The 24667-nt window shown below is 45.6% G+C and overlaps 3 protein-coding genes across 8 annotated transcripts in view; 1 reads left to right on the top strand and 2 right to left on the bottom strand.

Moving 5' to 3' along the window:
* Positions 1-12943, bottom strand: part of UFC1 (ubiquitin-fold modifier conjugating enzyme 1) — a 19736-nt gene extending 6793 nt beyond the window's left edge. Inside the window, exon 1 of the mRNA XM_064593803.1 lies at positions 12735-12943. Within this exon, the coding sequence (XP_064449873.1) occupies positions 12735-12794 (60 nt within the window). The 5' untranslated portion in view covers positions 12795-12943. The remainder of the gene's footprint in view (positions 1-12734) is intronic.
* The window catches only part of USP21 (ubiquitin specific peptidase 21), a 27124-nt gene extending 13658 nt beyond the window's left edge, over positions 1-13466 (bottom strand). Inside the window, exon 1 of one of the 2 annotated variants that reach the window (XM_064593794.1) lies at positions 13332-13466. The gene's annotated coding sequence lies outside the window, so the exon portion shown is untranslated. Of the gene's footprint in view, positions 1-13307 lie in introns of both variants that reach the window. The other variant, XM_064593793.1, reaches the window with a different exon arrangement.
* Positions 13361-24493, top strand: DEDD (death effector domain containing). 5 transcript variants are annotated; one of them, XM_064593800.1, is made up of 7 exons: positions 13361-13502; positions 15292-15324; positions 16681-16815; positions 21387-21775; positions 21970-22077; positions 23066-23212; positions 23737-24493. In XM_064593800.1, exons 4-7 carry the CDS (start codon positions 21451-21453, stop codon positions 24111-24113), a joined length of 957 nt encoding a protein of 318 aa, XP_064449870.1. In that variant the 5' UTR covers positions 13361-13502; positions 15292-15324; positions 16681-16815; positions 21387-21450; the 3' UTR covers positions 24114-24493. The 5 variants fall into 5 exon arrangements, with proteins under 5 accessions (XP_064449870.1, XP_064449871.1, XP_064449872.1 ...); XM_064593801.1 differs by lacking the exon at positions 16681-16815 and having other exon boundaries at positions 21392-21775; XM_064593802.1 differs by lacking the exon at positions 16681-16815 and having other exon boundaries at positions 21988-22077.
* Positions 24494-24667: the final 174 nt, after the last annotated feature.

The following is a 24667-nucleotide window of genomic DNA, read 5'->3' as shown; positions in this document are numbered from 1 at the left end:
GGAGCCTGATGCAGGGCTCAATCCCAGGGATCATGACCCAAACCGAAGGCAGATGCTTAACTGACTGAGCCACCCAGGCACCCCTGAACTTCTTTTTTCAAAGGAACTCCTTCATGAGCAAATGTTTATGGAATCCCTACTACATCCAGGCACTGGGAACACAGTAATGCACAAGGCAGGCAGAGTCCTTGCCCTCGTGGAAATTATCCTAAAACAGCTACAAAAAGGAATTAAACAGGATTGATTGGATAACTCAATTCTAGGAAATGCACTGATGTCAGATCATTATTTTAATGGGATAGTACAGTTGGGTATATGGGAGAACCCTTGAAAGTAGTTGGAAGTCCCACTGTCAGTCATCATAGGAAAAGGTAGCTCTTGGGACAAAAGGAGAAGTAAATCTTGGATTAGGGAAGAAATTGAAATCTTTCCCCATTCTGGTCTTTAAGGGGTTGGTCCAGACTTCAATATGCAGGAAGATACCTCAGAATGGTGAGGGAGGGTGCCTGGGTGGCTCAGTTGGTTAAGAGACTGCCTTCGGCTCAGATCATGATCCTGGAGTGCTGGGATTGAGTCCCGCATCGGGCTCCCTGCTCCGCGGGGAGTCTACTTCTCCCTCTGACCCTCCCCCGTCTCATGTACACTCCCTCTCTTTCTCGCTCTCTCAAATAAATAAATAAATAAATCTTAAAAAAACAAACAAACAAACAAAAAAGAATGGTGAGGGACATGCTGGCTCTATTACAGAGAGGGAGCCACCCTAAAGAGAATCAGTGTAGATGGACAGTCCCTTTTGGAAATATTTCTCTGTTACTGACTTTAATTATTCTGGATTCTTCCACAAAGAATCATTGTAAATTATAACTTGGTCTCTGTTTTGCTGCGGGAAATTGGGTCTGCACTTAGAAGCACTGGGTAAAAAGAATGATAATAACTAACATTCATACAGTGCTTACTATATGCTAGGCACTGTCCTAAGCATTTTGCAAATGTCCTAAGCATTTAAGCATTTAAATCTGGCAACAACCTTAAGGAAAGTATTCTCATTATCCTCATTTACATTTGAAGAAACTGAGGCACACTCAGGCTCAATGAAAAAAGCCCTAATTAACTATGTAATATAGGGCTTTTTTAGAACTGGAATTAAATCCTGCATAGTCTAGCTCTAGAGATCACATCTTTAACCAACAGATATGTCCTTCTACCATTTCCAGGCCAAAATAATATTAACAACTGGGATATAAGGAATTGGAGGTGGTGGCAAGGGGTTATTGATGACTCCAAAAGAGCGGACAGCTCTCAGTAATAAACCTGGGCTCCTGGAAACAAAGAGAATCTGGTGGTTCTGAGCCAAGCATTGTAGAACTGCAGGCACGTATATGAGACAACCAACCTCTTCCCTGAAATTGGCTGAAATGGGGACTCACAGGAACTTTGGAACTATGGACTTTGAGTTTAACTGTTCATGTGACTTCACTTCTACCTACTAGCTAGTAAGATCTGGGCAAGGGTTGGGGTGCCAGAGGATTTGGTTAACAAAGATGAAAAGACATAGTCTTTGGGGAGGAGAAACTAATATGCAGACAATCATAAAATAAAAAATCTCTGTTCTGGAAGTATACAAAGTACTGTCTGAGTAACAGTGCCTGAGAGAATAGGGTAAAGCTGATGGCATTCGAACCAGAACTCTCAAGATGAGTACAAGGAGAGCAGGGGAAGTATGGCATTCTAGGCAGACAGCACAAGAAAGGCAGGAAGGCATGAGAAAATATCACATTAATAGCAAATATCCAGATCATTATTTATAACAGAAGGGGGAAAATGCTCCTAAAAACCATTAATACTATATCAATTCTATGCCATATGCTATATGAAAATACTTGTGAAATAAATATAACATCAGAACATAAAATTTTACATACATGTGGTTTTAAAATATTTGCCTTATTTTTATTTAAAATTTTTTTTTAAGATTTTATTTACTTATTTGACAGAGAGAGCACAAGCAGGTGGAGCGGCAGGCAGAGGGAGAAGCAGACTCTCTCCTGGGCAGAGAGCCCAATGTGGGGCTCAATCCCAAGACCCTGAGATCATGACCTGAGCCAAAGGCAGACGCCCAATGACTAAGCCACCCAGGTGCCCCTAAAATGTTTTTAAAAGATTCTATTTATTTATTTGAGAGAGAGAGAGCGGGTGCGTGTGCGCACACACACACACACACACATATATGCATGAATGGAGGGAGGGGCAGAGGGAGAGGGAAAAGTAGACTCCCTGCAGAGCAGGGACCTCAAGGGCGGGAGTAGGGGGGCTCAATTCCAGGACCCTGAGGTCATGACCTGAGCCAAAGTCAGATGCTTAACCAACTGAGCCACCCAGGCACACCCCCCGCTTTTTTAAAAAGATGTATTTGTTTATTTGAGAGAGAGTGCTGGTTTTGGGGGGGAGGGACAGAGAGAAAGGGAGAGAGAGAGTCATAAGCAGACTCCACACTGAGCGTGGATCCTGATGTGGGATTCCATCTCAGGACTCCCAGACCATGACCCCAGCCAAAACCAAGAGTCGGCCACTACCCAGGCACCCCTAAAATATTTGCTTTTGAATAGCTAATCCACGTACCTGCTCAAAATTCAAAAGGTACAAAAGGATATAGAGTTAAATGTTAAGTCTCCCTCTTACCCCATTCCTTAGCTGTTTAGTTCCCTTCTCCAGGGGCCCCTCTCCTCCAGCTAGTTTTTTGTATGTCCTTCCAGATATATTCTATGCACTAATATCTACACACATATATATATTTTAAACTTTTTACACAAATGGGAGCACACTATACACATTTCTGCACTTTCCTTTTCTCACTGAATAATGTATCTTTTTAAAATTTAATTTAATTTAATTTAATTTTTTTTTTAAGATTTTATTTATTTGACAGAGAGAGACACAGCGAGAGAGGGAACGCAAGCAGGGGGAGTGGGAAAGGGAGAAGCAGGCTTCCCGCTGAGCAGGGAGCCCGATGTGGGCTCGATCCCAAGACCCCAGGATCACGACCCGAGCCGAAGGCAGACGCTTAACGACTGAGCCACCCAGGTGCCCCACACTAAATAATATATCTTGGAGGTTGTTCCACATTAATGCTTATAACACTATCTCGTTTTTCTTTTCCTTCTCTCTTTCCCCCTCTTCTTCTGTAGTAGATATACCCCATTGTAGGGATCTACCATAACTTATTCAACCAGACCCTAGTGAATAGATATTTAGATTGTGTTCAGGTTTTTGTTATTACAAACAGTTCTGCAGTTAATAGGTTTGTCCACCCACCATTTTGTACATTGCAATAAATACGCAGATATGGAACTGTTGCCTCAAAAGATGTGTGCATTTTAAATTTTGTTAAATATTGCCAAATTGCCCTCCATAAAGATTAAACCAATTTGTATTACCATTGGCAATAAATGAAATATCAAGGTTTCCTCCAAAACAAGTCATTATTAACAACAGAGTTGTTTTTGCCAATTCCTTGATGGAAGAAGTGGAATCTCAAGATAGTTGTGGTTTTTTTAATCTTTTAATCTTTTTTTTTTTTTTTAATAAGTAAGCTCTGTGCCCAACATGGGGCTTGAACTCAGGATCTTGAGATCAAGGGTCACATGTTCTACCAACTGAGCCAGCGAGGCCCCCCAGCTAAATGTCTTCTGAGAAGTTTAGCATTCATTTGTATTTCCTTTCTCCTTTTCTATAAATTCTTATATCCTTTGCCTCTTTTAAATTACTATTCATTTTTTCTTAGTGATTTGTGTGAGGGTTTGTTGTCATTGTTGTATCAAAGCAATTAGACATTTGTGATTAGTTATAACCTTCCCAGTTATTATCAGTCTTTGCTTTTCTTCACAGTATTTTTAAAAGATTTTATTTATTTGTTTGTTTGTTTGTTTATTTGAGAGAGAGAGAGCACACAAGCACAGAGGGAGAGGGAGAAGCAGACTCCCCGCTGAGCAGAGAGCCAGACAGACACGGGCTCCCAGGACCCTGAGATCATGACCCGAGCTGAACCCAAGAGTTCTACACTTAACCGACTGAGCCACCCAGGTGCCCTTTCACAATATCTTTAACCATGTATACATTTTTCACATATGAGGTTGAGTTAATCAGTCTTTTTACTTACAGCTTCTGGTATGTCACTACAACAGTCTAGATTATCTTATAAAAGTTACCCTCAGGGCACTTGGCTGGCTCAGTGTTTAGAGTGAGCAGCCCTTGATCTCAGGATCGTGAGTTCAAGCCCCATGTTGGGTGTACAGACTACATCAACAATAACAACAACAACAAAAAGATTATCCCATGTTTTCCTCTACTACTTTTTTTCCTAAAATGAAAATGGCTTTGTTTATTGTACCTTACTTAAATGATATAGAAAAATGAAATTAATTAAAAATCTTGGGCGCCTGGGTGGCTCAGTCGGTTAAGCGGCTGCCTTCGGCTCAGGTCATGATCCCGGGGTCCGGGATCGAGTCCCACGTCAGGCTCCCTGCTCAGCGGGGAGCCTGCTTCTCCCTCTCCCTCTGCCTGCCTCTCTGCCTACTTGTGCTATCTCTCTATCAAATAAATGGATAAAATCTTTAAAAAATAAAAATAAAAATCTTACCCCAAGAGATTAAAAACTGCTATCATTTTGAGTGTATATCCTTCCAGACATCTCTGTGTGCACACTTTCTTTCTTCTACTCTCTTTGGGTTTAATTTACTCTTCTCGGTTCTTGAGATAATGCATTTTCAGCTTTTCTTTTTTCCTAATAAGTGCACTTAAGACTATATATTTTCTTGTTAAAACATAGCTTTAGTCCCATCCCGTAAGTTTTGGCATATAGTATTTTTATTATCATTCAGTTCAAATTATTCTCTGACTTCAGTTGTAATTTGGGGGGTTATTTAGAAGTGTATTTCATAATTTCTAAATAGACTTTCTAGTTACCTTGTTACTGATTTCTAGCTTAACTGTATGAGAACAAGAAACAGTGTATATTTTCAATCCTTCGAAACTTGTTGAAATTTGCTCTGTAGCACAATATGTCAGTTTTTAAAATGTCCCAAGTGTGCTTGAAAATAATTTGTAGGGTGGGGGATGGGCTAAGTGGGTGATGGGTATTAAGGAAGGCTGTTGTGATGAGCACTGCATGTTATATGTTAAGTGATGAATCACTAAATTCTACTCCTGAAACCAATATTACACTATATGTTTACTAACTGGAATTTGAATAAAAACTTGAAACAAACAAATGACAAAGAAAATAATTTGTAATTTGCAGTTGTTGGGTATAGTGAACTATATATGCTTGCTGAATTCAATTTGCTGCTCTTATTATTTAAATTTTTTATATCCTTACTGATTTTTTTTTGGTCTATTGATTCTAAAATCAATCTTTTTTTTTAAGATTTTTAAAAAATTTATTAATTTGAGAGAGAGAGACACAGCAAGAGAGGGAACACAAGCAGGGGGAGTGGGAGAGGGAGGAGCAAGCTTCCCGGGGAGCAGGGAGCCCAATGAGGGGCTCCATCCCAGGGCTCTGGGATCATGACCTGAGCTGAAGGCAGAGGCTTAATGACTGAGCCACCCAGGCACCCCTCCCCCACTTTTTAAAGAAATATTCTCTATCAGTTAAGGGACGCTCTTTACAGTGAGGTATGTTAAATCTCCTATAATGACTGTAAATTTGTCTATTTTTTTCCTTGTAGCTCTGTTCCTCTACATAATTTGAGATTATTATTAAATGCATACAAATTTACAGCTTTCTGGTAAGTTGAATTTATTGATATGAAATGCCCTTTATTTCTAGTACTCTTTTTGCCTTGAAATCTACTTTATCTGTTATTACATAATTTTCTTTTGGTTTCTGTTTGCATGGTGGATCTCTTGCCATTGTTTTACTTTCAACATTTTTGTGCCCTTATGTTTTAGTTTCTAGTATTTTACATTAATTGTGATTGGCTATTAATGTATATGGAATTAATTTTGGTGAAGAGTATGACGTAGAGATCCAACATTTTCCCCCTAGATGTTGATTCAGTTGTCCTAACACCACATATTAAATAACACAAATTCTTTCCACTGATCTAAGGTGACACCTTTATCAATACAAAATTTCTGTATGTATTTAGGTCTTTTCACTTCTATTCTGTTCCATCAAGTTGTCCATAGGGTGTTATCCCCTTGTTTTAATTATTGTAGCTTCGTAATACATTTTTTCTATCTGGTTGGGCTAGCTTCTATTCGTTCCTTTTCTTTCCCAGGATTTTCTTTTCAATTCTTCTTTATTTCTCCATGTGAACTTAAAATAAGCTTGTTTTATTTTTTAAAAATTCTGCCAAGGGGTGCCTTCGTGACTCAGTTGGTTAAGCATCTGCCTTTGGCTTAGGCCATGGTCTCAGGGTCCTGGGATCAAGCCCCACATGGGGCTCCCTGTTCAGCGGGGAGCCTACTTGTCTCTCTCCCTCTGCCCCTGCCCCCCCAGCTTGTGCTCTCTCTCTCAAATAAATAAAATCTTTAAAAATTGCTTTAAAAAAATCCTGCCAATATTTTTCTACAGATCATATTAAATTTATAGACAACTTTGGGAAAGTGACATCATTATATATTCATTCTCTCTATCCAAGAACATGATGTTACTTTCCATTTTTCAAGTTTTCTTTTATGTGGGTAGCATTTTAAAATTCAGACAGATCCTGCACATTCTTGTTAAGGTTATTCCTAGGCATTTTATCTATTTTGTTGCTATGGAGTCTTTTCTTTAATTACATCTTTAACTTACTGTTTATATATATAAAGGATATTTATTTCTGCATGTTACTTTTTTCCCACTTAACTAAATTCTACTATTATTTGTAGTAATTTTAAAGTGGAGGGCGCCTTGGTGGCTCAGTCGTTAAGCGTCTGCCTTCGGCTCAGGTCATGATCCCAGGGTCCTGGGACCGAGCCCCACATCGGGCTCCCCGCTCCGCGGGAAGCCTGCTTCTCCCTCTCCCACTCCCCCTGCTTGTGTTCTCTCTCTCGCTGTGGGTTTCTGTCAAATAAATAAATAAAATCTTTAAAAAAAAAAAAGTGGATTCTCATAAGTTGTCTAGGTAAATAAGACATCATCTGCAATAAAGCTAATTACATTATTTTAGCTATATAAAACTGTATATAAATAGCTATAGCTTGGAACATGAAGAAATGATGAAATATGAGGAGGAAAATTCTTTTTATTAGTTATAACTTCATTAATGATAAACTAAAATAGTAACAGGATTCTTAGCATTTTAAATGAGTTCAGGCCCTGGACACATGGTATTCTAGAAATCAGAAGTATTATGTAAGTGAAATTGTGTCCCCTTTATATAATCTAAAGAACTCACAATACCACAAATGTCCACATTTCTTTTTCTTTTTTTAGAAGATTTTATTTATTTATTTGACAAAGAGAGACACAGCGAGAGAGGGAACACAAGCAGGGGGAGGGGTAGCGGGAGAGGGAGAAGCAGACTTCCCACGGAGCAGGGAGCCCGATGTGGGGCTCGATCCCAGGACCCTGGATCATGACCTGAGCCAAAGACAGACATTTAACGACTGAGCCACCCAGGCGCCCCAAATGTCCACATTTTCAAAGAGGGAAATTCTAGATGGTGAATTCTGGAAACTAAAAAACAGATTATTCTTAGTAAAATTATAGAGGAGTTACTAAAGAGTGATTTACAAACAATGAAAAAGAAGGCTGTGATCCCCAGATGCCTACAGTGATCCAGGCTTCCAGGGTGCCGGGTCTTTCTTGCCTTTAGACCTTTTGCAGGTGTCCTCAGCCTAGGATACTCCTCCCCATTCTCTGCAAGATGGCTGGCTCCGTCTTGGCCTTCTGGTCTGTTTCCATGTCACCTCCTCAACGAGACTTTCCCTGATCATTTATTTTTCTGTCATAGCATTCCGTTCTTTTCCCTCATAGCACCTATCTCAATTTACAATATTCTTCTTTCCTTAGTGAGCTCTGTGAAGACATGTCTGTTTTGTTCACCACTGTGTATCCTCTCCTATATGCCTATCACAGCACCTGACATTAGTAGATGGTTATCATACACTTATTAAGTAAATGACTGAATGACTTTCGTTGCCAGTGTTACTAGATTGTTTAAATACAATTTATTTATTTACTTTGAGAGAGAGAGAACACAAGTGGGAGGAAAGGCAGAGGGAGATAATCTTTCAAGCCAACTCCCCACTGAGCAGGAAGCCTGCCAGCTGTGGGACTCAGTCCCACAACCCATGAGATCATGACCTAAGCCAAAACCAAGAGTTGGATGCTTAACTGACTGAGCCACCCAGGTGCGCCAAATCTCTTTCTTTTTTAAAAAATTTTATTTATTGGGGTGCCTGGGTGGCATCAATCAGTTAAGCGTCTGCCTTCAGCTCGGGTCATGATCTCGGGGTGCTTCTCCCCCTCCCTCCCTCTCCCTCCGTCCTGCTTGTGCTTTCTCTCGCTCTATCTCAAATGAATAAAAAAATCTTTAAAAATGTATTTTATTTATTTGAGAGCACGAGCCAGAGCAAGAGTGGGAGGGAGAGGGAGAAGCAAGCTCCCTGCTGAGCAGGAACCCAATGTGGGGCTCGATCCCAGCATCCCAAGATCATGACCCAAGCCAAAGGCAGATGCTTAACCAACTGATGCCACCCAGGTGTGCCTGCCAGTGTTACTAAATTAACGAAACTAGGAAAATGTCAGACAGTATGTCTTGATTTCAGAAACACATAGGTTTGCTGACACATTCTTTTAAAAAGATAGTGAATGGGCTGGAATACAGAAGCATTTTTATTTGAACAACCAACCAAGGAAATGATTCTCTTAATTAGCTGGTGAGGTTGGTGTAACAGGGCTGCTTTGAGGCAGGGCCTGTAGGATATCCAGTGACTCAGAAAAAGTTATCCCCATGGGGGCAGCAGAGAGCACTGATAAAGAACCTTGGAAATTTCTGAAACCTGGTGAAAAGCGTAATACATAAATATTAGGTAACACTTTTAGAGCACTTACAATGGGCTAGGCCGTATGCTAACACCTCATCTGCTAATTTAATATAATCATTAAAACAATGACCTATGGGGTGGATGTTATCTTTGCCCTTTACAGATGAGAAAAGCTCAGAGAAATTAAGGAACTTGCCCAAAGTCCTATTGGTGAAAGTCAGAGCAGGGGAACGAAAAAAAGGGAACAGATTAGGGAGATTTTTAGACAGATCATTGATTTGAAAAAAAAAAAAAAAAAATTAGTGGGGACATGGTAGCTATCTGGAGCGCTGATATGCAACTGTGCTATGTTGACCCGGAGGGGGAAAAATGGGACCAATAAGCAGAAGTGATAGATTTTTCTAAGTTCAGAAAAAATGCTTTTCTAATCACTGAGCATTAGTGAGTTAAGAACTACAGGGGAGGACACAGTGGAAATGGGAATACGTGAAAGGTAGCTGAGGGATGTCAGGGTAAAGACTCCACTGAAGGAAGAGGCAGCTGCGGGAATAGTGTTGAGAAGCAGAAGAGGAGGGGAATTGGGGTCAAGCTGAAGGGGCCAGTGTTGGAAAGTCAGAGGGACGATTTCTCTGCTGAGGCTCCGAGGAAGGGACAGGAGCTGATGTAGAGGAACATCACAGCTACCTCTGCCCTGATGAGTCTTCCTCTAGGAAAAGCGAGGGAGCATTCTGTGAAGAAAATGAGGCTTATGCAGGAGATTGCGTACAAAGGAACAGAGTCCCCCCCGTGGGCTCAGGGGGAAAATGAGTGGGGTAGAAATTTTGACTTTGTCTAACGGAAGCAACCTTCCAAAGCAGAGGCTGTTCATCTTCAGACGACTGGGCTTTCCTTTTCTTGCAAAAACTCGTTCCTCCTTGAAGCCAATGCCGCTGGCTCTATGGCCCTTTAGCCCTCGTGCTTGTTGACATCAGCACCTTGTTCATTAACCTCTCAGCCAGCTCTTCCCCTCATTCTGGGTGGTTTTAGGAAAATCCATGTGACTCCTAGTTATTTCTTCTCTTTTTTAATGAGTTTATTTTTATTTATATTTTTTTCCCCTAGTTACTGCTTGGCCTTCTCAACTCCAACCCATACTCCTACTTTCAATTCCTTAACTTCACCATTTCTTGCAACACAGGTTTTTCCCCCCTTCTTTCTTTCTTCTTTCTTTTTTTCTTCCTTTCTTTCGAGATAATCCACCTCCAATTTATTATTTTATTTTTTCAAGTAATCTTTATACCCAGTGTGGGGCTTGAACTCACAATCTTGAGATCAAGAGCTGCATGCTCTACCCATTGGGCCAGCCAGGCACCCCCACACAGGTTTTTCTTTCTTTTTTTTTTAAGATTTTATTTATTTATTTGGGGGGGAGAGAGAGAGAGCGAGCACAAGCGGGGAGAGAGGGAGAGGGAGAAGCAGACTCCCCGCTGAGCAGGGAGCCCGATGCAGGACTCGATCCCAGGACCTGAGATGATGACCTGAGCCGAAGGCAGAAGCTCAACTGACTGAGGCACCCAGTCGCCCCCAGGTTTTCCTTGATAGCAGCTTCAGGGCCATAGTAGGGTCCGGGGGAGGCAGCACTGGTGGCTCCAGAGTGGGCCTCAAGGCCCCTTGAAAGACGGGGACTGGCGACCATGATGCGTTAAGGATGGAACAGCACAGGGATCAAATTCCACATATTATCCGGGGGAAGGTTCATGATCTGGATTTGACCTTTGTACCAAGCTTCCAGGAAAATTAGGTCTGGAGCTAAAATCACCTTTCCTGTTAGCTGCCTTTCTGGGGACAACTCTGAAACACTCTCTTCCTGGGCGCCTGGGTGGCTCAGTAGGTTAAGCATCTGCCTTTGGCTCAGGTCATGATCCCAGGGTCCTGGGATCGAGCCTCAAAGCTGGCATTGGGCTCCCTGCTCAGCGGGGAGTCTGCTTCTCCCTATTCCTCTCTCAAATAAATAATATCTTAAAAAAAAAGAAAAGAAAAAGGGGCACCTGAGTGGCTCAGTCAGTTAAGCTTCTGCCTTCGGCTCACCTGGGATCGAGCCCCACATCAGACTCTGTGCTCAGCAGGGAGTCTGCTTCTTCCTCTCCCTCTGTCCCTCCTCCTGCTCATGCTCCCTCTCAAATAAATTTATAAATAAATAAATTAGTTAAAAAAAAAGAAAAAAAATACTCTCTTCCCTCAGATTCTGTAAGAATCATCACCTAATTTTTATTCTTTCTCATTGCCTGTTCCTTTTCAAAGATTCTCCAAGGGCTCTTCTTTGTGTACTACAAATGTTGGAATTCCCCCAGAGCACTCTTCCTAGCCCTCTGCTGTTCTCTGGAGTTTGCCCAAATCTATGGCTTCAACTGCCACTGAAATGTTCGTGATTCAGAATTTCTGGCCTATACATCACTGGAGTTTTAAAAAAGTAGTTTTCTATAAAAGTAATATATGTACATAGTAGAACAAATCCACACAGTAAAGATGGATCTAAAATAAAAAGTAGAAATTTCATCCTTCTCAGACCCACTCTTCATGGTTACTTTTTAAAAAAATCTTATTTATTTATTTATTTATTTAAGAGGGCACGAGAAATAGAGCGAGTGAGCGAGCACGGGATTTGATCCCAGAACGCTGGGATCACGACCTGAACATAAGGCAGACACTTAACCGACTGAGCCACCCAGGCGCCCCCATGGTTAATTTTTAAATGCCTGTGTAAATGTGCCATATGTATTCTTCTACTCATGTTTTTTCATTTAATAACTTCCACTTAATTTTTCTACATTTAGATCTGTGTATTCAATTGCCATTGGTACGGTAGGTCTGGTTGTCCCACAGGCATCTAAAAGTCCTTCCCTTTCTTTGGAATCCCGCCTCATGCTACACCCTACCTCTAGCCTCTTTTTTACAGTCAACACCACAAGAAAACTCTTTATACATTGTCCGTCTCCAGTCACTCAGTTTACCTCACTCTGGTTTCTATCCCACCGTATCTCTGCAACAACTTTCTCTAAAACTACCAAAGGACCTCCTCTTGCAATACCCAATGGACACAGTGTAGTACATACCTTAGCTAATCTGTTACCTTTAACACCTTGACCAGTTTCCCTGGTACTTCACTCCTGGATTACTTCTTTCCCTTCTGTCTGCTCCTTCTCAATGTCCCTTTTTCTGTTTTCTTCCCTCATCTCATTCTCCAGATGCAGATACTCCTCTCTAGGCCGAATCCAATTCCATGGCTTCAACACCCAACTATACGCACACGCTCGCTCGCGCACACACCTCAAACTTTAGGGTTTCCAACCCACATGATCTAATGTTCAACTGTCTAATGGATGGATACCCATCCACAGGCACCAAACTCATTCTCTCCCCCAAACCAAAGAGAAAATGGCATCACTTTCCCCCAGTTACCCAACTCAGAACACTGGGAAATAATCTCTGCCCCATCCCCATTGCCGATGTTCTTTCCCATCCTCAGTCTCCCTCCTCTAGGTCAGACCACCGCCGTCTCCTGCCTGGAGAAGAGCTCCCCAATTGTTCTGGCCTCTAACTTCGTTCCCTCCTATCCAATCTCCCCATTGCAACCAGCGATCTTTTAAAAACGCAAATACAACTGTTCACTTCTCAGCCAAGCTCTTCAAAGCCTATCCGTTGCCCTTCGGGTAAAATCAACTAAGTTACAAGGCCTTGCGTAATCGGTCCCTCCCATTCTCACGGGCCTCATTTATTACCTCTCCTTTAACCAACAGGCTGCTGACAGCTGCAGAACGTACCCGGCCCCCCAGCCCCATTTCCCACCAGTCCAGGATTCGGCTCAGGCGACACTTCCTCCAGGAAGCGGGTGCTTAAAAGGCAAACGCTCAAAGAATGAAATCCGAGGGGCATCTGGGCAGCGCTTTCAGCTCCGGACTGAGGTTCACGGAACGTCCGGATTTACCGGAAGTCCAGGGCAAAGGTCAAACGCGATCGCGACCCTTTCCCGAAGTTCGCGGGCCAGTCCGACCCTTGCACCCTTCCGCCCTTATGAGTCATGGCTGCCAGTCCCAGTCTTTCGATGGTCCTGAAGTCGACACCAGCCAGCTCTGGCGCCCCCAATGTCCTCACACTCGAGAAAGCAACCCTCCCTCCCTCCTCGCTAGGGCCCTGAAGCCGCCGTCAGGCAGAACCTGCGGCGCCCGCTCGCCCCAAAGCAAGATGGCTACCAGGCGCTAGTCTCCGCTCCCAGAGTGAAGCTATCCACGCCCCGGTTAATGCCGCTGCCAGGCTGCCCTCACCCAGCATGGCCACCCCGGCTCAAGCCTCACTATGGTCTCGAAGCCACTGCTGACCGGCCAGGTTCCGGGAGGCGCTGCTCAGGACGCGGCCGCCCCCCCCTCCACGCCCGCGGCGGCGGCGGCGGCGGCGGCGGCGGCGGCTGGAGCCCGGATGCGGCGGCGTGCGACGGGCCGGGAGGGCGGCGCGGATGGATCCAACATGGCGACGCCGAGCCTGAGCCGAGAGTGAGGCGGCGGGGCGGCGGAGTGGGGAGGGGGAGGCGAGCGGGACGGGGCGGGGCCGGGCGGGGCCGCGGAGGGCTTGGGGAAGGAAAGTGGAGGGGGAGGCGGAGGCGACGTCCAGCCCGAGAACCTCGAGAGAGGGAGGTGACGGGACGCTGCGAGGTGGGGGAGGGGAGCGGCCGAGGGGGCGTGCGGGGGAGGTGGCAACTGTGGGAGAGGGCAGGGGCGAGGCGGGGGAGTGGGCGCGGGGAGGGGCGTAAACAAGGGCCGGGCCGGGCCGGGGGTGTTGGCGCGGCCGAGGTGGGAGTGGGGCTGCGATCCCGCCGGATGGAGGGCGGTGGGCTCGGGAGGGAGCGGCGGAGGGTGCGAAGGGGAAGGGGCTGGTGGCATGTGGTGGGAGGGACTGGACTCTTGAGAGCGGTGTTGCGAGGAGGTGGGAAAGGATGAGGAGGGGACTTCAGACGTTTTGGGGGAGGCTTTGAAAGTGTTAAATTGGAGGTGGGAGGGGGAAGGGCCTAGGGGAGGATTTGGGTGGAAAAGGAGAGCACGGAGGTTTTGGGGGAATGGAGAGCGTGGCGGTGTGACGAGGTAATGGGGAAAGTGAGAGACTAGGCGGAAAGTTTGGGAGGAAGGGGAATGGGCTGGTAGATAGGACAGTGGAGCTGCACGGGTGATAGAGGTTGGGGGTTTCCCTCACCCCCAACCCCCTCTGCCCCCCTCCCCCCCCCCCCCGTGGAAAGGAAGAGAGCGAGCAGAGTTAAGCAGCATCAGTTGCAACCAATTCTAATTGCCAGGCCTTTAGCTTTTAATAGGGTGGGGAGGGCAGAAGGGAATGGTTCAGAGAATTGGGGTTGGATGAAGGTTCAACTGGATTTGCTTTCCAAAGGCTCCCTGACTTACTGCTCCCTTGTTTTTCCTGGTTACTGAAAGAAGGGGAAATGGGGAAGCCAGTGTCACCGCCGCCAAACTGTAGAAGGAGGAAAGGACTTTTCTAGTTTCTAGCAATTAGCAGTTTAAGACTGGGGAAACAGCCGTGCTGAGTTGGACCCCTATATGCCAAGGAGGAGGCTGTGGAAATCCGAGAAAGGGAACAGAAAACAGGATGGCATCTGGGCAACCTGGATAATTAAATGAGTGCTTTAGTTTCCAGACCTTTCTTTTGCTGTTTATGTGCTAAGAGGGAGGGGTCAGTATTCACATATAGAAAACGTTCCCTGGTGAAATGTAGATGTCTGAGTGAATGCGGCCCCAGTGGATATTTTGTTCTCACTGTGTGCTAAGGGAAAGGGCAGAAGACAAAATTTGGAGGATAGTTCTGGTCTGATAAGCGAACTGATAGAAAGTGCCTTCTTTGGCTGTAACCATTTCCCCACCCCCAGTTCTCCCTAAAGTTGAAAATCAAGGTTAATATTGTAACAAAATAGGTGGGTCTCAAGGAATTGAGGAGTCAGGTGAGAAGGTATCAGAGCATAATTGGTTTTCCCACAAGTTGTTGAATTTCCCACAAGTTGCCATGAGCCATTGAGTCTGGAAATTCTTGATTTGGTATTGTTTTGTGAATTGGTTAGTAGAGAGGGAAGCCTGGGGACTTGGTTGGGGGTGAGTTCTCTCATTTCGCTCAGAGTGGATCACTTTAATCGAAATGGCTTTAGGTGTGTTTGTGTATTTTTGTAACTGAGACTAATTCTTTGGGCCTTTGATGTTTCAAAATAAAGCTTGAAAATTGACTCTTTCCCCCTCCCCCCCCCCCCATTTGTTTTTGTTTTGCTGCTGGCTTCCAACCTTGTGCTAGGAAGAGACCTGGGAAATTAAGTTTCTTGCAAAGGTAAGTCTGGAACTTTTTATTGTTTTTGAACAATGGAAGGGAATGGATGGGAATGGCATGAGAAATGTGTTGGGGTTGGCCCAGTAATGGGTTAGATGCCAGGGAAAATGAGTTTTCACCTACACAGCTGAGTGAATAAGATCTGTTGCAGTCACTGTCTTTCTGGGTAACTGGAGATTGGTAGGAAGGAAAAGAGAGCAGAAATTAGGTGTTTGGGGGCAAGCCCCCAGCTTTGGTTTGTTATTATGTAGTCTTCTTGGTCAGCTCCGAGAGAAACATTGTTTAACATATGGAACATTATACTCTAACGGACATCTACTAATGTTACCCTTGGGGGGTTGCTGAGGCACCTTCCATGGGAAGGCTTTTCCTCTAGCTTACTCTTCCTTCTAGTTGTTCAGGGTTCCTGGAATCTTCCTTTGAAAACATACTATGTAATTCTGACTTTCAGATGCTTGGTTACATTTTCCTTGTCCCACCAGCAAGAAAGCTCTTTACTTTCTCTCAGTCATCTTGAAGCTTTTCCATGTCGTTTTCATTCCAAGTTTCAAAACATCACTCTTTTTTACTTCTTCCACATGACTTTCCTCCCTAAGGGCTTCAGAGAGAGTCAAATACTTCTGGTTCTGTGAAAATATACATGCCATCCCTGTTGAGATGAAACTAGACTTTCATCTTCATTTCAAGAGATCATTCTTTTTGTATTTCTTTTTTTTTTTTTTAAGATTTTATTTATGTATTAGAGAGAGGCAGAGAGAAAAAGCACGAGCAGGGAGGAAAAGGAGAAGCAGGTTCCCTATGAGCAGGGAGCCCACTGTGGGGCTCGATTCCAGGACTCTGGAGAGATCATGACTTGAGCCGACGGCAGACGCTTAACTGACTGAGCCACCCAGGCACCCCTCTTTTTGTATTTCTTACACATGACTTTGCTCTACGGACTTCTGAGAGAGTCAAGTACCTCAAAAAATACAGATGTCATTTCTGGTTGGGATGAGACTAGACTTTGCTTGGAAGTAGAAACTTGATAGGCAGTTCTGTAGATACATACAGACCATCTGTTGGCATTTGGCTGGTTTGGACCTCCCTAAAGAAAACAAACAAAAAACTACAGGAAATGCAGCAGCAATTCCTGGGAATAAAGAATTATTCTTGGGGCTTAAAAAAAAATTGGGAAACTCTAACGGGGGGACTCATGTTAGGTTCCCAACGGACCCAAACCAGCCAGTGGGAGCAGGACTCTTTGGAGTGTTTTGTTTGTCTCCTGATATCTGGCAATATTTCAGGACTTAGGAGTTCTTTTTAATCTATTGTTTACAGGGGGTACGTTCTTCTTACTACTGATTATCTTTCATCTAGGATCTCTGTATATTTTAAGCTGTGTTCCCAAGCTTCACTGCCACAGAAAGCTGAGTATATTTTGGTTTAAGAGGAAGTTGGCCATGTTCTTTTAATGCTGAAGTTAGATTCTTGGAACCCCATCTGGATTGCTAAGTGAGTGAACTCACCATCCTAGATGATAAGTAAGGGGTGGTGGGGGGGGGGCTGCCTATTAGCCTGCATGTCAGCCTCCTGACATTTCTTTCAAGGACATGGCCTTGGGAAACTTAGACTTCTACATTTTGCTTCATTGAGTAAGCAGAATGTCTGATCAGCAGTCGAACAGGGAAGGGTCTGCAACTGGTCTAGTTTCAGGACTTTAAAGATGGCTGTGAGAGTTAAGTGTAGGATCCTTTTTGTTTGTCTTGCAGAGGATGGCATTTCTCTTATCTTCACAGAGGTCCAGATTGAACTAGGTCACATTCGACCTCCTGGGATGGGGCAGAGGAGAGTATAGCCCCACCACTTGTTGCTCACCTGAATGGCAACAGCAGGTGATAAGAGAAGCCAGGGTTGGAGTGGGATGGAACTCCTTAGTGCTCGTGGAACTTAGGAGTTAAATAAGTCTATGTCTGACTGGCTTTTCTTTTCTTCTGGAATATTGTTTGATGGGTTTGGGTCAGAAGGACCCAATGGCATCCTTCTCTAGATCTAGGGTGGAAAGTGACATGCTGTCTCTCTTCTTTTGACCATTCATCATGGTCCATCTACAATAGGGTTTCTCAGCTTCAGCATTATTTTTTTTTTAAGATTTTATTTATTTATTTGACAGAGCACACAGTGAGACACAGCGAGAGAGGGAACACAAGCAGGGGGAGTGGGAGAGGGAGAAGCAGGCCTCCTGCGGAGCAGGGAGCCTGACGTGGGGCGGGAGCCCGATGTGGGGCTCAATCCCAGGATCTTGAGATCATGACCCAAGCTGAAGGTAGACGCTTAACGACTGAGCCACCCAGGCGCCCCTTTTTTAAAGATTTTATTTATTTATCTGAGAGCGCATGCGCATGTGTGCGTGTGTAAACATGAGAGAGGGGAGAAGGAGAAGCAGACTCCCCACTGAGCAGGGAGCCCGACAGGACACAGGGATCCCAAACCCTGGGATCATGACCCAAGCCAAAGGCAGACGCTTAACCAGCCATCCCTCATTATTGACATTTTGGGCTGGATAATTCTTTGTTGTGGGGGCTGTCCTGTGTATTATAAGATGTTTAGAAGCATCCATGGCCTCTATTCACTGCAGGCCAGTAGCGCGGTCCCTTGCCCCCTCCAGTCATAATAGTCTAAAATGTCTCCCGACATTGCCACATGTCCCCTGGGGGGCAGAATCCTCCCTGGTTGAGAACCATTGACCTAGAAGCTATGATAATTCCTGGCCCTTTGAATGATCCAGCCTGGGATCTAGGACTTAAAGGTGGCTGTTTTTTCTCTCATATCTAGAGAGTTAACTCTCAGAGGACTGAGACCTATTATAGAATTGCATCCATTGAGGGGCACCTGGCTGGCTCAGCTGGTAGAACACACGACTCTAGATCTCGGGGTTGTGAGTTCGAGCCCCACATTGAGTGTAGAGATTACTTAATAGAAATCTTTAAAGAAAAAAAAAAAAGAACCCATGTAAATAAAAAAAATCAAACACTAAGCTACAAAAAAAAAAAAAAAGAATTGCATCCATTGATACATAATTAGGACCATAGTGCTTTCCTATGGCCTCATTTTCCAGTGGGAAGGTATGTGGAGACAATATTCCTTCATTTCTAGGGGCTCATAGTCAGGACACTTTGAATTCGGGCGCTCTCTAGCAACCTACTCTTTGGATTGGTTGAATGTGAAACCTGCCCATCTGCTTTTTCTGGGATCCTCATAATCAACAGCTGGCCAAAAGGAACAGGTGGGATAGGGAACAAGAAGTCTAAGGCTCAGTTTTCTCATGTTGCCTGCTATGGGCAAGGAGTTACTTTCCTTCATCCTCCGCCCCCCACCCCTCCATTTTGTACCCAGTAACTACAACAGGTGAAACGAGAGGAAGAGGCAGAGAAAACCAGCCCATAGTTGGGTAACTGTTTTCCCAGCTGTTTCCCATGCTCGGGGTTGGGGGTGGGGTGGGGGCATCTGGGCTCTCATAAGCAGATATGAGCTATATTTCTTGTCCACATATCAGAACCCATGATACGGGGCTAAGTGATTCCAGGGTGGACCTCCCCTTTTCTTAAGGGAAGGAGTCTCTCCTTTCTTAGGATTATTGAGCGGGAGAGGACCAGGTTGTACTTGCTCTTCAGTTTTCTGAGAGCCCATCAGCTTGACTCTTCTGAAGCAGCTTATCGTTTATTCTCTTTCTTAACTTAGCCTCAGTTTCTTGGCGTATAAATTGTCAGGACAACCTGTCTTGTTGCTGAGTAGGGTGCTGCGGTATGGGAGGTTCTGCACAGTGTAGGGGAGGCTGCAGCTAGCTAGAGAGTATGCGTGTAACTAGGTTGTGCGTATCTGTTTCTAATGAAGTCCTCTCTTAGACTTGTATGAGTTTCTTAATTGATATTGCTTGTGATGATGTCCTAAGTTTAGTTCAATAGGTTGCAAGTACTATGTGCCAGTCTCCATCCATTGCTAGGCACTGGGGATATGAAGATGAATATGACTTAGTCTGTCTACATGAGTTGTTTAAGGTCTACTAGGATAATAATACACAGATAGTTTTAGTACACTTTGATAAGGGGTTTAAAGAGAATATGCACGATGTTCCGTAGGAGCACAGAAGAGTACTACTTAGCCCAGCATGGAGGTGTGGAGAATGAGTTTGAAGATCTTATCTGAGCTGACTTTTAAAAGATTAGTAGGAGTTTAGCCATCTGAAAAAGGGTGGTGATGGGGCATATATGGGGCAGTGAAGGGAGAGGGGCACTCAGGCAAAAGGAGTAGGCTGAAGAAAGGGACAGAGAAATGAAATGCATGCTGTATTTGAGCTATAACCAAATTGATAATGGAGGAGAATAAAAAGTGGCTTATGAGGTCTGAAAGGTAGGCAGGGCCAGATCTCAGAGGTTTGGTGTGTTGTATAAGGAGTTTACCAGTGTTCTTATAGGTGAGGAGGAGGCTGTAGATAGGTCTTAAGCAGAAAAGTGATGTGGTCAGTTGTGCATTTTATTTATTTTTCTCAAGATTTTGTTTACTTATTTTAGAGAGCGTGAGCACAAGCAGGAGGGGTAGAGGGAGAAATCTCAAGCAGACTCTGTGCTGAGTGTGGAGCCCGATGCAGGGCTCTATCCCAGGACTCTGCTGTCAAGACCTGAGCAGAAACCAAGAGTAGGATGCTTAACCGGCTCTGCCACCCAAGCGCCCCTCAGCTGTGCATTTTAGCTAGCTAATTCAGCTGGGTGTGGGGAATGGATTTAGGTAGGTTAAGATTGTTGGTAAGGAGAGCCCTTGAAGAGGGTGTTAGCGTAGTCCAGGTGAGAGATTATTAGGACCTGAACCAGGGCAGGGGCAGTGGAAAGATGAGGTGATTTAAGACATATGTAGAAGTAGCTTCAATGGAATTTATAATGATTCCAGTGATTGGAGCTGTGGTCAGGGGTGGAGCAGCACTGGATGGCACTGTCTGGAGGAGCAGCACACATGTGTGACTAGAATGGACATGGAAGCCTCTGGACTTGAGGCTTGGTTACTGGCTGGTCATTGACATTACCCAGCTTGCTGGTGGAACTTTGTGAATCAAACACCAGATTATAGAATGAATGTCAGGCTGCTGTCGGTCGTTTTGAGGGGATGGGCAGATGACAACCAGGAGGGAAGGTTAGAAGGGGGTATATCCACATGGTATGTGGCCATCCTGGGAGTACACCTGGCGTAGGAGAATTAGAAGGATGCTCAGTGCAGGAGCTTAATAATGTTTGTTGATTTAAATCCGTGAGTTTTGGTGACTATTGTTAACTTGCGTAGTTATGCTTTTGAACTTAGTTCGATTGTAGGAAAAATGAGGATAGGAATGTGGGGGGATGGGTCTGGGCTGCAGAGGTTAAGGATGCTTCTCTCTTTGAATCTCTTTAGTTGACACAGCAATTTCACATGTATTTTCTAATTGGATCCTTGACAAGTCTGAAGAGTAGTTTCATTCATGTTTTGTAGATGGGGGCAGTGAGGCTTTGAAGTGAAGTGACTCGCGTAAGGTCTTACAGCTACACGGCTTGTTAATGACACAGGGAGAATTGAAACTAGTTCTCAACCTAAAGATTTTCAGGTTCCCTACTGTCAGTCCGTAAGTTCATCTGCTGCAGCTTCCATATTAAGAGTGAATTCTCTACTTCTTCTCAGTTTTGCCCACATTTAAGAGGTGAGGTAGTCAGTGGGGTGGGAGGGAGAGCACAAGGGACCAAAAGCAGTATTTTGGGGACTGGAGAACAATCAATTGGGGTAACATCTAATAGCAACTCCTGCTGAATATGCAGCACGGAAATTGCATAGAACATTCTCACTTAGGGGAAGTGACTGTGTTTCTCCAGTAGGGTCTGGACTTAGGACAACATCTGTTGGATGTGGAGAGCTCTAGGCTTTATTTTTCAATGAATACTTTTTAAATAAAGACTTAGTACGCACCCCTCTGTGCCAGGCACTGTGTTAGGCACTGGGGATGGACAAGCGAATGAGACCAGTTCTTGCCATCGAGTAGCTCACGGGTTCTTTCCTTGTCTCTGCAGTGTAGTGGGGACTGCAGCTGCTGAGCGGGGGTTCTGGGCAGCAGTGCGCACCTGAGCCCCCAGCATGGCGGGCCTAAAGCGGCGGGCAAGCCAGCTGTGGCCGGAGGAGCGTGGTGAGCAGGAGCACGGGCTGTACAGCCTGCACCGCATGTTCGACATCGTGGGCGCCCACCTGACACACAGGGATGTGCGCGTGCTTTCTTTCCTCTTTGTCGATGTCATTGACGACCACGAGCGTGGCCTCATCCGAAATGGACGTGACTTCCTACTGGCGCTGGAGCGCCAGGGCCGCTGTGACGAGAGTAACTTCCGCCAGGTGCTGCAGCTGTTGCGCATCATCACCCGTCATGACCTGCTGCCCTACGTCACCCTCAAGAGGCGGCGGGCTGGTGAGGGCGCACTGGGGGCTGGGGACACAGGGGCCTGGGCAGAGTCGTGGGAGGCCGGGGGTGAGCAGCAGAGGAGTCCAGGTGGGAGGAGGTGCTGACCCTGGGGGTGCCTAGGGCAAGTTAGGAGGCCCACTGGAGGGGGATTAGGAGGGACGGGAGGATCTTTTCCTGAATGACTCCCTCCCCTCCTATAGTGTGCCCTGATCTTGTAGACAAGTATCTGGAGGAGACGTCAATTCGCTATGTGACCCCCAGAGCCCTCAGCGATCCAGAACCGAGGCCTCCACAACCCCCCAAAACAGGTAAGAAAATATTAACTCCTCCTAATTTTTGTATTCAAGAAAGAAGAAACCAGGGGCACCTGGCTGGCTCAGTCAGTCGAGCATCTGACTCTTGATCTCAGGGTTGTGAGTTCGAGCCCCATGTTGGGTACAGAGCTTACTTTTAAGAAAGGGGGGTGTGCCTGGATGGCACAGTTGGTTGAGCATCCGACTCTTAGTTTCACCTCAGGTTGTGATCTTAGGGTCCTGGGATCAAGCCCTGTGTTGGGTTCCATGCTCAGCACAGAGTCTGCTTGGGATTTTCTCTCCCTCTGCCCCCCGCCCCCACGTGCTCTTGCATGTGCTTTCTCTCTCCCTCCCTTCTCTCTTTCTCTCTCTCTAATAAGTAAATAAATCTTTTAAAAAAGGCAGGGGTGGGGGTGTGTGGTGCCTGGTGGCTCAGTCAGTTGAGCATCTGACTCTTGATTTCGGCTCAGGTCATGATCTTGGGGTTGTGGGATCGTGCCCCGTGTTGGGCTCCTTGCTCTGCGGGGAGTCTGCTGGAGATTTTCTCTCTTTTCCTCCCTCTTCCTCTGCCCCTCCTCCCTTCACACACACACTCTTTTTCTCAAATAAATAGATAAATCTAAAAAAAAAGAAACAAAAAAAACCACCACGTTTGACATCGTGGGCACCCACCTGACACACACAGATGTGCGCGTTCTTTCTTTCCTCCTTGTTGAGGGAAACCCGTTCATTGTCCCAGCTTTGCCAGCCTGAATGAAAGGATACTGTGTCTCTCTCACTGCCCCCCAGCCCCCCAGTATCTAGCCCCCTATGAAAATCAGGTGAGGTGTTAATGCTTCACCTGGGTCCTGTGATTGTCCCCACCTTTTGTCCTCTTTTCAGGTCACTTTATTGATACAGTTTTTGGTGCTAACTCTAAAGGAGTCCTTTCTCATTCCAAGGGAAGTGTTTGCATTTCTGCTTTTACCCTATGATGTTTTTTCCCCTTTTACTCTCTGATCAGTGCCTCCCCACTATCCTGTGGTGTGCTGCCCCGCTTCGGGCCCTCAGATGTGTAGCAAGCGGCCAGCTCGAGGGAGAGCCACACTTGGGAGCCAACGAAAACGCCGGAAGTCAGTAACACCAGACCCCAAGGAAAAGCAGACATGTGGTGAGGAAGTTGAAGGGTTCCAGAGGTGGAGTGGCCCTGAGGGGGAGACAGAAAGAACTGCTGAGATACCGGGCAGTGCAGGGCTCGTGTTGAATGGTTGAATGATGTGGTGGGATTGAATGCGTTAGTCTCTGGGGAGAGAATTCCTCTGTCTTTGTGGCAGAGTACTTTTCAGCTCTTTCTAGTTAATACTAATCAAAGGGATGCTGTTACAACATCCTTGTTGTAGGACGAACCAAGCATGATCGAGTACTAAAATGAACTTGTGTGCCTGTTAGTTAGGAAAAGATCTAGAAGTTAAGGTGCTGCTTGTGAGCAGTGGCGATAATCTGACCTGGCCTTGGCCCATTTAAGGGAAACTCTTGCGTTCAGGCAACGATTTCAGGGGTACATAGAAAAGAACTAGTCCTGGGGGAGAGGCAGAAAGGCTGGCAGGCAATGCGCCCAACTTCACTGCTCAGCTGTTCGTTTCCACCCCTCCGCCCCCCTTGCAACCACTGGTGCGTGTCTTCTCTTCCCCGCAGACATCAGACTGCGGGTGCGGGCTGAGTACTGCCAGCATGAGACCGCTCTGCAAGGCAACGTCTTCTCTAACAAGCAGGACCCACTTGAGCGCCAGTTTGAGCGCTTTAACCAGGCCAACACCATCCTCAAGTCTCGGGACCTGGGCTCCATCATCTGTGACATCAAGTTCTCTGAGCTCACCTACCTCGACGCATTCTGGCGCGACTACATCAATGGCTCGCTGCTAGAGGCGCTTAAAGGCGTCTTTATCACAGACTCCCTCAAGCAGGCTGTGGGCCACGAAGCCATCAAGCTGCTGGTTAACGTGGATGAGGAGGACTACGAGCTGGGCCGGCAGAAACTCCTGAGGAACTTGATGCTGCAGGCACTGCCCTGACCTTCCCCTCTCACCTCTCGGGGGACGACTCCCACCGCCCGCCTCTGGAGCTCACATACTGTTCTGGGGTTGGTTCTCTGCCCTTCCGACCAATCACACCCCTGCCTTTTTTTTTTTTTTTTTTTAAAGGAAAAGACAAAAATGGAAGTGGTGTTCCCCACCCCTCCCTGCACCCACGTGCCTGGGCCTCCCCGTTGTTTCCCTTTTCCGCGTACCCTCCTAATGTGTCTCTACAGCCACCTTGCCACTGAGCCGTAAGACAAACGTAGAGGGAGAAGCAGAGGCTACAGAACGTAGTCTTTGTAAGGGATGGAAGCGAACACTGCTTTTGGGTGCGTCGAGGGGTTATCCGTGCTTCTGGCTTTACGAGGGCTCTTCAATTTTGTCTGAAAAACCAAAGGGCTGTGAGTAAGGGAGCTGTGTGGAAGGTGGGACTCTGAAGTGTATTTTGGAAATGAATCACCACCCTCTCCCAAATTATAGAATTTTTAAAAAACAAAGAAGCTGTGGCCCTTTCCGCTCTCTCCTGGCCTCTGGTGCTGCTCCTCTCTGCC

This window comes from Mirounga angustirostris, unplaced genomic scaffold (assembly GCF_029215605.1).
Source record: "Mirounga angustirostris isolate CCGP_5_RB_7025 unplaced genomic scaffold, mMirAng1.0.hap1 SCAF_6, whole genome shotgun sequence".
NCBI lineage: Eukaryota > Metazoa > Chordata > Mammalia > Carnivora > Phocidae > Mirounga > Mirounga angustirostris.
The sequence above is the reverse complement of the archived record's forward strand: the minus strand, read 5'-3'. Positions and strand labels throughout refer to the sequence as shown.